This window comes from Terrapene carolina, unplaced genomic scaffold (genome assembly GCF_002925995.2).
Source record: "Terrapene carolina triunguis isolate 2854851 unplaced genomic scaffold, T_m_triunguis-2.0 Scaffold111, whole genome shotgun sequence".
Lineage (NCBI taxonomy): Eukaryota > Metazoa > Chordata > Testudines > Emydidae > Terrapene > Terrapene triunguis.
The window spans coordinates 1,292,096-1,305,332 of NW_020664462.1; the positions used below are offsets into that span (position 1 = coordinate 1,292,096).

General features: G+C 61.9%; 1 protein-coding gene across 1 annotated transcript in view; it reads right to left on the reverse strand.

The window, feature by feature from the left end:
- Positions 1 to 241: 241 nt before the first annotated feature.
- Positions 242 to 13,237, reverse strand: part of MYO1G (myosin IG) — a 61,914-nt gene continuing 48,918 nt past the window's right edge. The window contains 1 exon segment of the mRNA XM_026652119.1: positions 242 to 398. Coding sequence (XP_026507904.1) covers positions 242 to 398 — 157 coding nt within the window.

The window sequence follows — 13,237 nt, forward strand, 5'->3', positions numbered from 1 at the left end:
GGGGGTCCCGGGGCTGCTGCTGCCCACTGGGGCTGGCGGGCTCCAGGCTCCGGCTGGCTCCGGCCACAGCGATGGACTCACTTAATAAAAGGTTACAAAACCCTAGAGAAAAACCAAAGGAAGGGAGGGCCCGATGCTGAGCAGGGCCCGGCGCCCTGCGTCCCAGCTCCTCCCCGCGGGTTCGCAGCCCAGCAGCCCCTCCCCCCTGCTGTCCAGCCGGGACGCGCCGGGCGGCCCTGGCTCATCTCCTGGGACAGTAAAGCACAAAGCCGTCCCGGCTCTTGCCGAAGTCGGGGAAGGCCAGCTCGTGGCGCGTCTCCACGGCAACCAGCCTCTTCCTCCCGCGCAGGCTCAGCTGGATACAGTCCGACACGCGCACCTGCAGCTCACGCTTCGTTCTGGAGGGGGGAGAGAGAGAGCGGGTCAGCAGGGCTCAGCACCCGGCGGCAAGGGTCACCGGTCGGCAGGGGGGATTCTCGTGCCCAGGAGCACGAGGGTGCGTGTGCGTGCGAGGACACGCGTGCCAGCCGCACTGCACTGGTGTCAAACCTGTGCACGAGCGCGGCGACAGCCGTGGCTAAGGCCCAGCTCTGCTGATTCCAATGGGAGTGAGGAGCCTAACTACCTTTGAGGAGCTGCGCCTAAAACCCAGCTCCGGCCAGGCCGTTTGCCAGGGCAGGGCGGGCTCAGGCGTGTGCCGCTGTTATTTCAGCAGGGAACGAAGCCAGCAGCCCGTCTGTTCGACACCCCAGCCTGCCGCACGTGGCACCCGCCAGACTGACACAACCGGGACGTGTGAGCTTCACACGGTGGGTGTTAATTGGGGAGCCTCATTGTGCCGCTCCCATTTCTAGCCTGCCATGGTTAACCGTGTTCCCGCCGGTCGGCACCGCGAGTGAATCCTGAGTCATTCTCAGGGCTTGTCCACACGGCACTGGCAAAGTGCCTCAGCGGGCTCTGACGTGCTCTGATGTGCGGGCTGACTGCCCCGCGTAGCCCCTCGGAAAGGTACCTCGTTCACATGAACAGGCTCGGCTTCGCTGCGCCGTGGAGACAGACCATAAAGTGCTTCCTGCCTTGGCTTACCTCGCCTGTGCTTGCAAGGGAAGGTACGGCTGGGGAAACTGAGGCATGGAAGGGTTCAGTGACGCAGTGCTAGTGATAGGATTAGAACTCGGGCTCTGCTGGCTCCCAGTCCAATGCTTGGACCTCTCTCGCAATAGCAGGGAGAGCTGGGGAAGGTCTGCCAGGCTTTGCCCAAGGTCACACAGCAAGTCCGGGGCCCAGCTGAGCGCAGAATTCAAGAGTCTTGATGCCTAATCTTGTGCCACCAGCTCCCACCTGACCTGGGGAAGCACAGGCCTCCTAACTGCCACTGATTTCACTTCAGCAGGGGTGGCCAACCTGTGGCTCCAGAGGTTAATATGCGGCTCCTCGTATAGGCACCGATTCCGGGGCCGGAGCTACAGGCGCCAACTTTCCAATGTGCCGGGGGTGCTCACTGCTCAACCCCTGGCTATGCCACAGGCCCTGCCCCCACTCCACCGCTTCCCGCCCCCTCCTCTGAGCCTGCAGTGCCCTCGCTCCTCCCCCAACAGAGCCTCCTGCAGGTGCGGGAGGGAGGGGGAGATGGGGCTGCCGATGGGTGGGAGGCGCTGGGGGCAGGGAGGGGGAGCTGAGGGGGGGCTGCTGACGTATTACTGTGGCTCTTTGGCAATGTACATTGGTAAATTCTGGTTCCTTCTCAGGCTCAGGTTGACCACCCCTGCACTGGAGGATCTAGGCCGACGGGCCCAGAGCTGGGAAACGAACCCAGGTTTCTCTGTTGCTCCTGCTCTTAAAAGCGCGGTGGGGAGGAACTGGTGTCTGCAGTTCTCACCTGTCAAACATCAGTCCCTGGGGCTGTGCCTAGGGAATTGGCTGGGGTCCCAGAACACACACCTCCTCCTCCCTCCGCAGCAGGTCACTCCAAGGACACAGGTCAGCGCTTTGAACCCATCTCCCATCGCTGCAGTTGGAATCTGCGCCAACGGCGTTAAAGGGCCAGACGCACACATGGGGGCAGTTCAGGTTCTCTTGAAAGTGGCCCCTTCTAACCAAAATCCTGCCCCTGAGCTCCCTGAAACTTCCCAGGGCTCAAAATCCAGCTCAGAATTTTAGGGTCCTGGTCCACAGTTGGTATAAATGGGTGTAGCTCTGTCAATTTCAGTGGTGGACTTATACCAGCTCAGGATGAGGCCCTATGCTTTGTAATCTGCAATAAGCAAGGAGATGGCTGCGTGGCTACAATCCAGCAACGGATAAAGGATAGATGACAGAGGTGCAGGAGAGCCGAGAGGTAACGCTGCATCTGAGACAACACGCAGGTAGGGAAGGGGACAGACCTTTTCCCCCTTGGGAAAGCAAAGCCCTTCAATAGACAATATTATTCCAAGCCTGGCTGAAATCCGGCCAATGAGCCGGTTGAGAGGGTTAGAATTAGGCTCGGCAGAATTTGAGTTTTTATAATTTTGAAGGATAATATTGATGTTTGATTTTAAGCATTTTGTTGCATTGATTTAAATGTTCACAGCTGTGGGAAATTGCGAGGGAGGATCAGGCAAGGGGGAGTGGGGGGAGGTCTAGACCAGGGGTAGGTAACCTATGGCATGCGCGCCGAAGGCGGCACGCGAGCTGATTTTCAGTGGCACTCACACTGCCCGGGTCCTGGCCACCGGTCCGGGGGGCTCTGCATTTTAATGTAATTTTAAATGAAGCTTTTTAAATATTTTAAAAACCTTATTTACTTTACATACAATAATAGTTTAGTTCTATATTATAGACTTGTAGAAAGAGACCTTCTAAAAACGTTAAAGTGTATGACTGGCACGTGAAACCTTAAATAAGAGTCAATAACTGAAGACTCAGCACAACACTGCTGAAAGGCTGCCGACCCTGGTCTAGACAATAATTAGTTAATGACTGGAGATGCTGAGATTCAAAAAGTTAAAGCTCTATAACCATTAAAACACAACCTGTCAACATCGCATGCCAAAATACACCAAGTGAATACCCCTAAATCAAACCCTACTCAGTTCTCAAGCAGATTTTTCTTACTTTGCCGATTATTACTGATGGAAAGATTTTGGCCGTCGGCTCGTGTGATTTACGGTGAAATCGACACCTACTGATAAAAATCGAACCCTCCCAAGCCTGGATCCAATGTACAAAGATCTTATGATTCCAAAATCCCCATGGGAGACAGATTATGACTTTATCTGTGTCTGATGTCCCAATAATTACTGCAAAAATAAAGCTGTTTACAGCCTTTCACAGTTCTATCGCCGCGCTTCTACCATGAATAGAGCCGCCACAGTGCGGTGCAGCCAGTCCGTAATGACGGACAAACCCAGCCTGGCATGAGGAGATCCACTGGGAACTCCACCCTTCATTTCCGCTGACAGAATCAGAACCCCCTGACCTCTCACATGCTGCTGCTCATGTAACGGTAGAATTTCTCTGGGATGTTTTGAGAAAAACACATTGGAACAGGAGTCTGGCCTGGGCTGGCTGGTTTTACTGGCCTTGCTGCAAAGAAATGCCCTTTAGTGTGTTTGCTGGGGCTGGCATGACAAATACATCAGCCCCAGCAAACGTCCCCACCCCTCATTAGAGCGGGGGGATGAGAGGAGGCACGTGAGCCTGGCCCCTCCACCCCAGCACAAGGAAGACCTGGTAAATTGAGCATGTTACCGTCCCAGCACCATACAGCTCCCAGCGGACTCCGGCGGAGGGAAGCAGGACAGGGGAGCATGGAGAGGAGGCAGCGGACTGCCAGGACACAGAGCGCTGAAGGTGGTGTTGGGGGCTGAGGGACATGGCGAGGGGACCGGGGCACACAGGAGGGACGTGGAAGGGGGGGCAGAGAACTGGGGGAAGGGAGGGCATGGTGCAGTACAGGCTAGGCAGGCACGGGGGGTTGGCACAGATGGGACCAGGGACATGGGGCGGGGGGGTACATCTCCATTGCAAAGAAAAACCCACGGCACCGAGTCTCCGAGCACAGCCCAATTGACTCCGGCTCACGGGACTAACACTAGCAATGTAGACGGCCGGGATCGGGCTGGAGCCTGGCCTCTGAGACCCCCCCCGCCCCCGAGCTCCCTCCTGCAGCCCTTCCACCCCACGCGCAGCTAGGCCCCTGGCTCGCCTTCAAGAATCAGGGGTAGCCCACACCAAGCTGAGTCCGTGGAGTCCAGCTCTCCCCCAAAGCACACAGGGCCTGAGTGTGTCTTTACCGAGCTGGTGGAGCACCGCTGACCGCCAGGGAGCCCCACCTGCGTTAGAGTGGACGGAGGCCCAGCAGTCCGAGCGCACGAGCCCCACGTGCGAGCGAGGGCGTCCGTGTCCAGCAGTGCCAGAGAGCTCTACACGCACAGTCTGACAGTACAAACCAGCCACGAGCACCCTCGCGTTTCGCAACCCCAACCGCATCACTGGGCCGGCCCGCCAGGCGGCTGCTTTGACTCCCCCTCGCCCGGGGAGCAGCCGCAGGGAGCTCTGACCAGACTCGGGGGCGGGCCCGCGGGCCTCCAGGGGCTGGCAGGGCGTGACGGCAGCTCACCTAGCCAGGCCCCGGCTAGCTCACGCGGGGAGCAGAGCAGCGAGGTTTCAGCAGCGCGGCTTCGGCAGGGGCTGTACGAGCCTGCCTGGAGCGCTGGGCAGTTACTCAGTGCTCGTTACTTGCGCTGGCTAGCTCTGGTGTAATCACACCCCGGGACTGCAGTCTAGACGGGCCCTTCCAAACCGTGTGACGCACTCGGGGCCAGATAAATCACCTGGAAGGATCTCTGAGGCCTTGTTTACGTGGGGCAGCCAAGGCAACAGAAGCTAAACCCGAAAGGCCCCGGTTACTCTGCCTGGGAGCGTCCCAAATGGACCACGAGCCCTCGCTCTCCACGTGGGCCCGAGAAGGGACCGTTCTGACCATCTAGGGAGGGGCTGGTGGGGAGGGGGGCGGTTGTTCTCGGGGCTTTGATTCACTCGTCGGTCTCTGAGCACGTTCCCTGGGGCCAGGCCTCGCCTCCCCCCCACCCCCACCCCGCCGTGCTAGCCGGCCTGACAGCTGTCGCTTTTGTGAGCCCACGTGCTGCCACCTCGACCCCGGCGTGACCCGCAGGTCGCGTGTGTCCTTTCAGAGCGGGGAACCGAGCCCAGGAACCAACACCTGGGCCAAGGCCCCTTCCGGCTGGCTGGGGTCTGACGAGGGGCTAGGAACTGCGGGGGAGGGGCTCCTGCCCCACGCCTTTGATCCCGAGAGCCAGAGCACGGGGCGGGGCAGGAAAGGGCTAATCGACACTGGCCCCTGTGGGATGCCCCCTGGCCTTCCCCTAGGGCAGTGCCAGCCCCGCCCCCATCACAGGTGTCTCCTGGATATCGGGCCCCACTCCAAAATCTCCTTGCGTTCTTAGCGCCGCATTCCTCCCCGCCCCGGCTTGGGAGTGGCACGGCTTCCTGCCCCCTCTCCCTGGCCTGGCAGCCCCTCCAGGGAGCAGGGCAGGAAGTCAGGAGCTGGTGCCACGCAGGCCATCGCCCCGGGCAGCTCACATGGCTACTCGCTGGCATGGGGGGAGCTGGCTGGAAAACAAAGGGGCCGTTTCTTCGGCGCCGCGGGGAGAGGGCAGCTGGTCGGGAGGCCGCTGAGGCAGCACTATTTATAGCCCAGCAGTCTCCCCGGGGCGAACTGCGGCTTCAGGGATCGGGCTGCACCCAGGGGTGCGCTCGGCCGGGGATCTGGCTCCTGGGCCGTAGGGGGAGGAGGAGGAACGCGAAGGCACGTCAGCCATGAACCCAGACCGCACAGCGAGGGGAGCAGTACAAGAACCCACGGAGAACAGCCCGGGCCAGGACCCCCCCGGCCACCGACACATCTAGAGCTGGATGCATCAGCCTCCAGCCATGCACAGGCACATCCAGCCCCGGCTCTCCCCCGTGGCCACGGCAGGGTACCCCACCCCCGGGTGCAGGCATCCGCACACAGCTACCCGCGGGCCCGTGGGCTCCCAGACACCCTGCGTCCACGCCCGTCGTCCTGCACCCACACCCGGCCTCATCTCGGTTCTGGCCTCGGAGCTCTGCCCCCTCACCGAGCCCGGGGCACCCCTTTGCTGTCCCTCTGTCGCCCCTCAGCACAGCGGTGGAGGCAGCGCCCACCCCGGCCCGGTGTCTGGCTCAGACCTGCCGCCAGGCACCCAACGTCCCCCTCCAGCAGCTGTTCAAAGACACCCCCTGCCCCCAACAAGCCATTGCCTGCTGCTTAGCCCGACTGAGTGGAGAAAAGGCTGTTACAACCACAACGACTCGAATGGGGCAGAGAGGGGGGCTGGGGCTGAAAGGGCAGATCCTGGTGCTAGTGCCTGGGGGATGGATCCTGCTGCACTCAGAGGGGCTGGGAGTGGGCAGATCCTGGTGCTAGTGCCGGGGGGTGGATCCCGCTGCACTCAGAGGGGCTGGGAGTGGGCAGATCCAAGTGCTAGTGCCGGGTGGTGGATCCTGCTGCACTCAGAGGGGCTGGGAGTGGGCAGATCCTGGTGCTGGTGCCGGGGGGTGGATCCTGCTGCACTCAGAGGGGCTGGGAGTGGGCAGATCCTGGTGCTAGTGCCCGGGGGTGGATCCCGCTTCACTCAGAGGGGCTGGGAGTGGGCAGATCCTGGTGCTGGTGCCCCAGGGAGTGGATCCCGCTCTGCCTGAAGGGGCAGGAGGGCTCAGGACAGCGCCCTGAGCTGCAGACCCACCCAGCTGTGCGCTGGAGAGAGTGAGATCAGGGTGGCATCTTAACATCAGGGGCAGGATCCCCTCGGCTTGTCCTGGAGGACTCAGCCCCACCCCAGCTCCTCCCCATGCAGGCAGCTCTGGGGCGGCTCCAACTGAGCCGAGCGCGGGGACTTCCAGCACACGGACACCCGGCAAACGGGAGGATCCCAAGGAGGCCTGGGGGCGGGGAGGAGACGCTAGGGGCAGCACGTACCCCCTGGCTGGCCCGAGGGGAGAGGACACAACAGAGTGATGAACCCCAGCAGGAGCCGGCCGCGGGGGCGTGATCAGTGCTTCGCAGCCGTAGCCCAAGGAAGCCCCAGCTCACAGACCAGGAAACTGAGGCTCCCTGCCCGAGGGAGGGCACAAGGGGGCCCCCTGACGGAGCCGGGCTTGGGTCTCAGGGCTCCCACCCAGGGCTGCTGTGGCAGGGCGTTGGCCCACTCCTGGCTCTTTCCTAGCCACAAACCGCCGAGACCTTCCTGTCAAACACCTTGTGCAATGTACTGACCACGGTCGCCCTGCCGCCCTTACGGACCCCACCGTTACGAGTTCACACTCCTTAGCACTCAGCCACGCCGGGGGAGACGGCCAGCATCCTCCCCGGCCAGATCCCTCCTGGCTCGGCCTCTCAAAAACCTGCAGTCCCTCTGCCCCCCGGGCCACGTCCTTCCTGTGCCTGTCCTACGGGCCGGGCTAATGGGCTGATTAGCCTCTGGGGCCCCTCGGCCCAATCTCTCCCTGGGACCCAGCTTTGGCCTGCAGGGTCACTCCGGGGGGAGTGAACTGGGGATCCAGGGATCAGAGCGCTGGCACAGCGGGGAATGCCAAGGAGGGGGGTGGCCACGGAGGCTGCAGACAGCGGCAGTGGGCGGCTGAGGCCAGGGTCTGTGAAGCCGCGGAGCTGGCTCCGGAGAAGCCCCAGCCAGCAGACGCTAGGGCACCCGAGCCTGCAGACACCGACCTCAAGTGGCTTTTCTCCTCTCCAGCTCCTGGGGCGCTGCAAGGGACTGAGCAATAACAGAGGCAAGGGCAGCCCGCCAGCGTGGCAGGCTGTCAGCTCCCAGCCTTCACCGTTCCCGCCTCCCCCAGCCCAGGCCTGGCGCCTCCTCCTCCCTCGAGCTGCCCCGCTGGCTCAGGGGTGACCCCTGGAACTCGGCCAGGGGAAGGGGAGTGGCGGGGGGTTTCCAGCAGCTGAGAGGTGGAGCAGGCTGGGATTTTTGTCCTCCCCCAGCCTGCCTACCAGGAACCCTTCCTGAGCTCTGAGACCCCTCCCCACCTGAAAGCCCCCCTGCCGTGGATCCCTCCCCGAGCATGCCCCTCTCCCCAGCCACCTGTTCTATCTCTCCAGATCCTCATCACCTTGGTAACCCAGCCCCTCCCACCACCCCTCCAGAAGGTAGTGCATTAAGATCCCCACCTTACAGAGGGGAAACTGAGGCACGGGCTAGGTTAAGTGACTTAGTTGTATAGAGTGTGCGGCTAAGCCAGGAACTGACCCCTGGTCTCCCCACTCTTCCATGTCCTAACCCTAGCGCACACCTCTCCGAGCCTGCCCTGCCTGCCAGCACAGCCCCCAGCCCCTTGCTCTCAGCGGAGTCCCAAGGCTTGTGTGTGTGGGGGGGTGAGCAGTGTTACCCTCTGCTAGCTCGCTGGCCGAGGGATGACCGAGGAGGGGTTTATCCCCTCTTGTGCCCCTAGGCATCCGTGACTGCGATAGCAGCCGGGCTGCTCAAGTGTCTGTGTGTGCGACAGATGGGGGGAAAGGAGTTTGTCGCCCCCTAGAGGCCGTCCCGCAAAGGGGATAACAACCTCACCACTCGCAGCAGCTGAGGGAGATTCTCCTCTAGCTCCTGTGGCAGAGGCCTGTGCTGTCGGAGCAGATGGCCACACGTCCTCTCCCAGGGGCTGTGTGTGGGTGTGTGTGGCCGAGCGGTCAGCTGTGGGGGCTGTCTCCGTATGGGCTGTGCTCACGGATTCCTTACCAACACTCGGCACCCGAGGCACGGTTGCCCTCTGGCTCCAATCCCCCAGGGCCGGCATCAGACCCTGGGGAAGTGCACTGGCACAGGGGGTGTTCCGGGCAGGGCGGGAGTGGGCCTGGCCAAACCTGCCCCGCCAATTCCCCCTGCCACAAGCCCTAGAGGGGCTGGGGCAGCCCGTACACTGGGGGTCACAGCAGCCCCTGAATAGGGGAGGTGCAGGCCGGCTGCCCCCTAGTGCTGGGGCAGTGTGATTTCCCCCTCACTCTCTGGAAATGCTGGAGGGTCGTGCTCACAGCCCAGCCTGGAATAAACCAGCTCTCTGGCTCGGTCTGCGTCAGCGGCACTTGCACTGCAGTAAAATATTAATAAAAGCCAGACAGATCTGGGGCGAAGCAACCCTGCGGAAGTGATTATCTGTGACGAGGGAGCCTCGCGCCCCTGCCCGCTCTGCCCAGCAGGCTGGGATTCTCCCTTCACCCTGGCACAGACGTGCCCGTCTCTGATCCATGCCGGTTCCTGACCCATGCCCAAGAGCGCAGCATGTGGGTGTCAGCGGCTCCAAGGATGCCGAGCAGCAGGCAGCAGACTGCACAGACGCATGGTCCCTGCTGCCGTGTCCGAACCCCCCTGGCCGGAGCCGAGAGACGCAGGGCAATCACCACAGGGGCTGGACCAGGCTGGGCCGGGGGCCGAGGACATGGTCTGGAGAAGGGGATGGGGACCTGGCCCCAGACAAAGAAGAGAAACTGGTCTCCGCTGATGGGACAGGCCCCAGGTGCTGACCTCCCACTGAGGAGGTGGGCCCTGGGCACCTGCTCTGAGCGCCGATCCCCACCGAGGTATCAATGTCTAGCAGAGAGATGGGCACCAGAGCCGAGATCCTGAACCCCACTCATGGCACCAATCCGCAGGCCCAGGGGACCGAGCCCAGCTGCAGGTCAGGCGTCCGGCTCACAGGTACCACCCCTCAGCAATGGGGGGCCCATGATGGGCCGGTCACCTTACAGCTCCCAGGCCTATGGGAAGGAATCACTGGGGTGGGGGGGCATTCTCCCTTAGGTGGGCAGTGCGGTGGTAGGTTCTCATGAGACAGCGCCATATGGTGGCGTAGCTGCAAAATGCCCCCGGCAGACTCCTGTGCATCAAATGGTCTCCCATTGCCCCTCTTTCCCGGACACGAGGAAGCCAGCCAGAGTCAGACGTAGCCCCTTTGCCCCCACGCCTGGCCGTTTCCGGCAGGACCCCCTGCTCTCTACCGCAGACCCCTCTAGGCCATGCCCACCTCTCTCGCGCCTGGCAGAGTTCGGGAGCTGCTCCTTCCACGATGAGTCCACAGAAGTTACTCGGTGGCTTTAAGCAGGGTCCCAGTCCAGCTAACACGGTGGCTCACTGGATCCCTCCGGGGGGTCACTGATCCTGTTACCATAGCGCTCTGTACTGTCCAGACGCTCTCCTGTGTACCCACCATTGTCCTACGGAACTCTCTGCCACAAGACATCGTCCAGGCCAAGAACGGAGCAGCACCCATACAGGGACTGGCCGTTTATATGGGGAATCAGAGCATTCACAATTCAATGAGACTGATTACAAGGGATATTAACCCTCCTGCTTCAGGGCAAGCCAAGCACTAACTGGCTGGGGTTAGGCAGAAACTCCCTTAGGTATGAAGTTCTGGGCCCACTAGAGGCAGGATGGGGTGATAGAAATCTCCACCGCGCGAGGTGCTGCATCTCCTGCCAACAGGGCTATCGACACTCAGACAAGTGGCCACCCAGCAGCGAACGGGGACGGGGCCAGGAACAGACTGCATCAGCATCGCTGCATTTTGCATCAATGCCCGTGCCGCTGTCACCCTGCAACCACTCAGCCAGGGGCCCCTGGCGCTGCAGGCAGCACGCCTAGACCGCAGCAGCGATGGGCGGAGGCCTGGCCGGGTGGCAGGGCTCGCTATGGGCACAGAGAGCCTGTCTGGGACGCGTCTGCGCCAGACAGCGAAATGCCCCAGGGAAAGTGGAGATGGAAACACCCCAGATACGTCCACCCTGAGCATCTCCTGAGGGCAATGCAGGATCGCGAGACTGCCAGGGCCTGGCCTGATTCAGCGGGAATGTGGCTCCCACCGGTTCCCCGGATTTACCCCACTGGATCAAGCCACTTCCCCTTCCTCCTTAGGAATGAGCATCACCTCCTCCTGCTGCGCCGCCAGTCCCGGTGAACCCTGGAATTACACCCGCCATGGGTTTGGCCCATATCGCTCGTTCCCTTGAGCGGGTTTGTTGCATTTCTCTGAATCCCTTCCAGCTTCTTGGTGCAGCGCTGGCCGGAGCTGGATGCAGGGGGGCCAAGAAGCCAGGTCCTCAGCGCCACACCTTGATCACTTCCAGCCTCAGGGACGGCTCCCTGCCACCCCCAGCCCCGGGGGGCCCCTGCTCCCAGAGCTCCATGCTGATATCCTCACAGGTCAGAACCCTTGAAAGCTCCCGGCGAGTCAGTGGGAGCTGGAGCGGGCCCCAGAGCCAACGCCGGGGCCCATGGCCGAGGAGCAGAGCAGCGGCAGCAGGCGCAGCGCCCGGCTCTGCTGACACAGCGCCATGCCAAGTTGCCACAGAAACACGGTCCCTGCAACAGACAGCCTGTGCCTCACACCTTGTCTGCCTGCTCCCCGCCCCCGCCTTCCAGCTGGCGGCATCCCGGCAGGAGACAGGCTGGGGGCTTCTCAGGGCTCTTCCCAGCCAGTGCCGGCGGGGCTGGCTCCTGGCTCCGGCCCCCACCTCTGCAGCCGGCGAGGGGTGAACCCCTGGAGGGGTGCATGCCACAACCAGGTGGGAGGGGAGCACAGGCCCCCTGGGTGACCCAGCCCTTGGAAAGGTTTCCAGCAAAGCTACTGCCCTCTGCGATGCCAACCTGGGCTGGGACCTGCCTGATTGCCCTGAGCCTCTGGCTCAGCCCACGCAGTCAGTCTGGCTGTGCCCATCACCTAGGGAATCCAGACAGCAAGTGGGAAAAATCGGGATGGGGGTGGGGGGTAATAGGAGCCTATATAAGAGAGAGACCCAAAAATCGGGACTGTCCCTATAAAATCGGGACATCTGGTCACCCTACCAACACCGTGGCCTCTGAAGCCTCTTTACTTCATGTCCCCAGTGGCGTTTCCCCGCGCCCCCGTGAGTGACAGCGCCAAGCTGGGAGAGCGGCTCATATGCCGGGCTGCAAACTGGGCCAAGCCGGCAGTGCCGCCCGGGCGGGTTCTCCCCTCTCCTCTCTCACCTTGACACCTTCCCGCTCTCCCTGCTTTTTTCTTCCTCAGCTCATTAGTTAGTCGCAGCTGTTAATGAGCTTTCCTGCAGTTACCTAGCAACCATCTCTGGGCTCGGAGCCATCTGCAAAGTGGGACACCAGCTAGGCTCCTTGTGCAGGGGCGGCTGAGTGTGCAGGGTGCCAGCCTGGCCCGCCCGGCTGGATCTCACCGCAGCCGCATTCTGCTCTGACGGGTTCCTCTGCCCTGCCCCACGGGGGGCAAAGCCGCTGAGCCCTGGCGCACCGAGCACCCCACGTGGTTCTCAGCCATGTCTGTACCAGGCTCCCCCATTCACCGGGGTTGAGAACCCGGGGCTTGTGCCTCCCCGGAGACCCCAGAGCCAACACGGGGCCGAGGTGCAGTGCTGGGCGAGCAAGCGATCCCCATGGCCTACGGCCTCTGGGATACACCCACCTTGCTGTGGAACATCTCCGGCATGTGGGGGCTGCACCACGCAGAGCAGTGTGTGTGTGGCCGGGAGGTGATGACTGGTAAGGGCCAGATACGGGGGGGCAGTGGACTGGGATACAAGGGCCTGGGTTCTGTTCCCAACTCTGCTCTCAACATGATCTGGAGCTTTGGGAAAGCCACTAGGCTGTTCCCTGCCTCAGTTTCCCCATCTGCCCAAAGGGGAGCTTGAGACCTGCCCTCACTGAGGCTTAGCTGGGGGCCATACATGCTCTGCAATCTTCGGAGGGGAGGAGCTGCGTTTCTCAAACTGTGGGTTAGGACTCCAAAGTGGGTCATGACCCCATTTTAATGAGGTCGCTAGGCCCAGCATTAGACTTGCAGGCACCCAGGGCTGAAGGTGAAGCCCCAACTCCATCCCCACCTGAGGTGGCAGGGCTCAGGCTGCGGCCCCCTCTCCCCCCACCAGGGTCCTGCGATAACTTCGCTGGCAGAAGGGGATTGCGGTGCAGTGAGGTTTGAGAACCCCTGAGCTAGAGGAACCCGCCGTGTGATTTCTCCAGCCAGCCAGGACAGCAGCGAGCAGGCCCTGCCGCCCGAGGGCCGGACGGTGGCTTGTGACACCAGCAGTGCCAGGGAAAAGTATCAGGGGGTAGCCGTGTTAGTCTGTATCTACAAAAACAACAAGGGTCTGGTGGCACCTTAAAGACTAACAGATTTATTTGGGCATAAGCTTTCGTGGGTAAAAACCTCA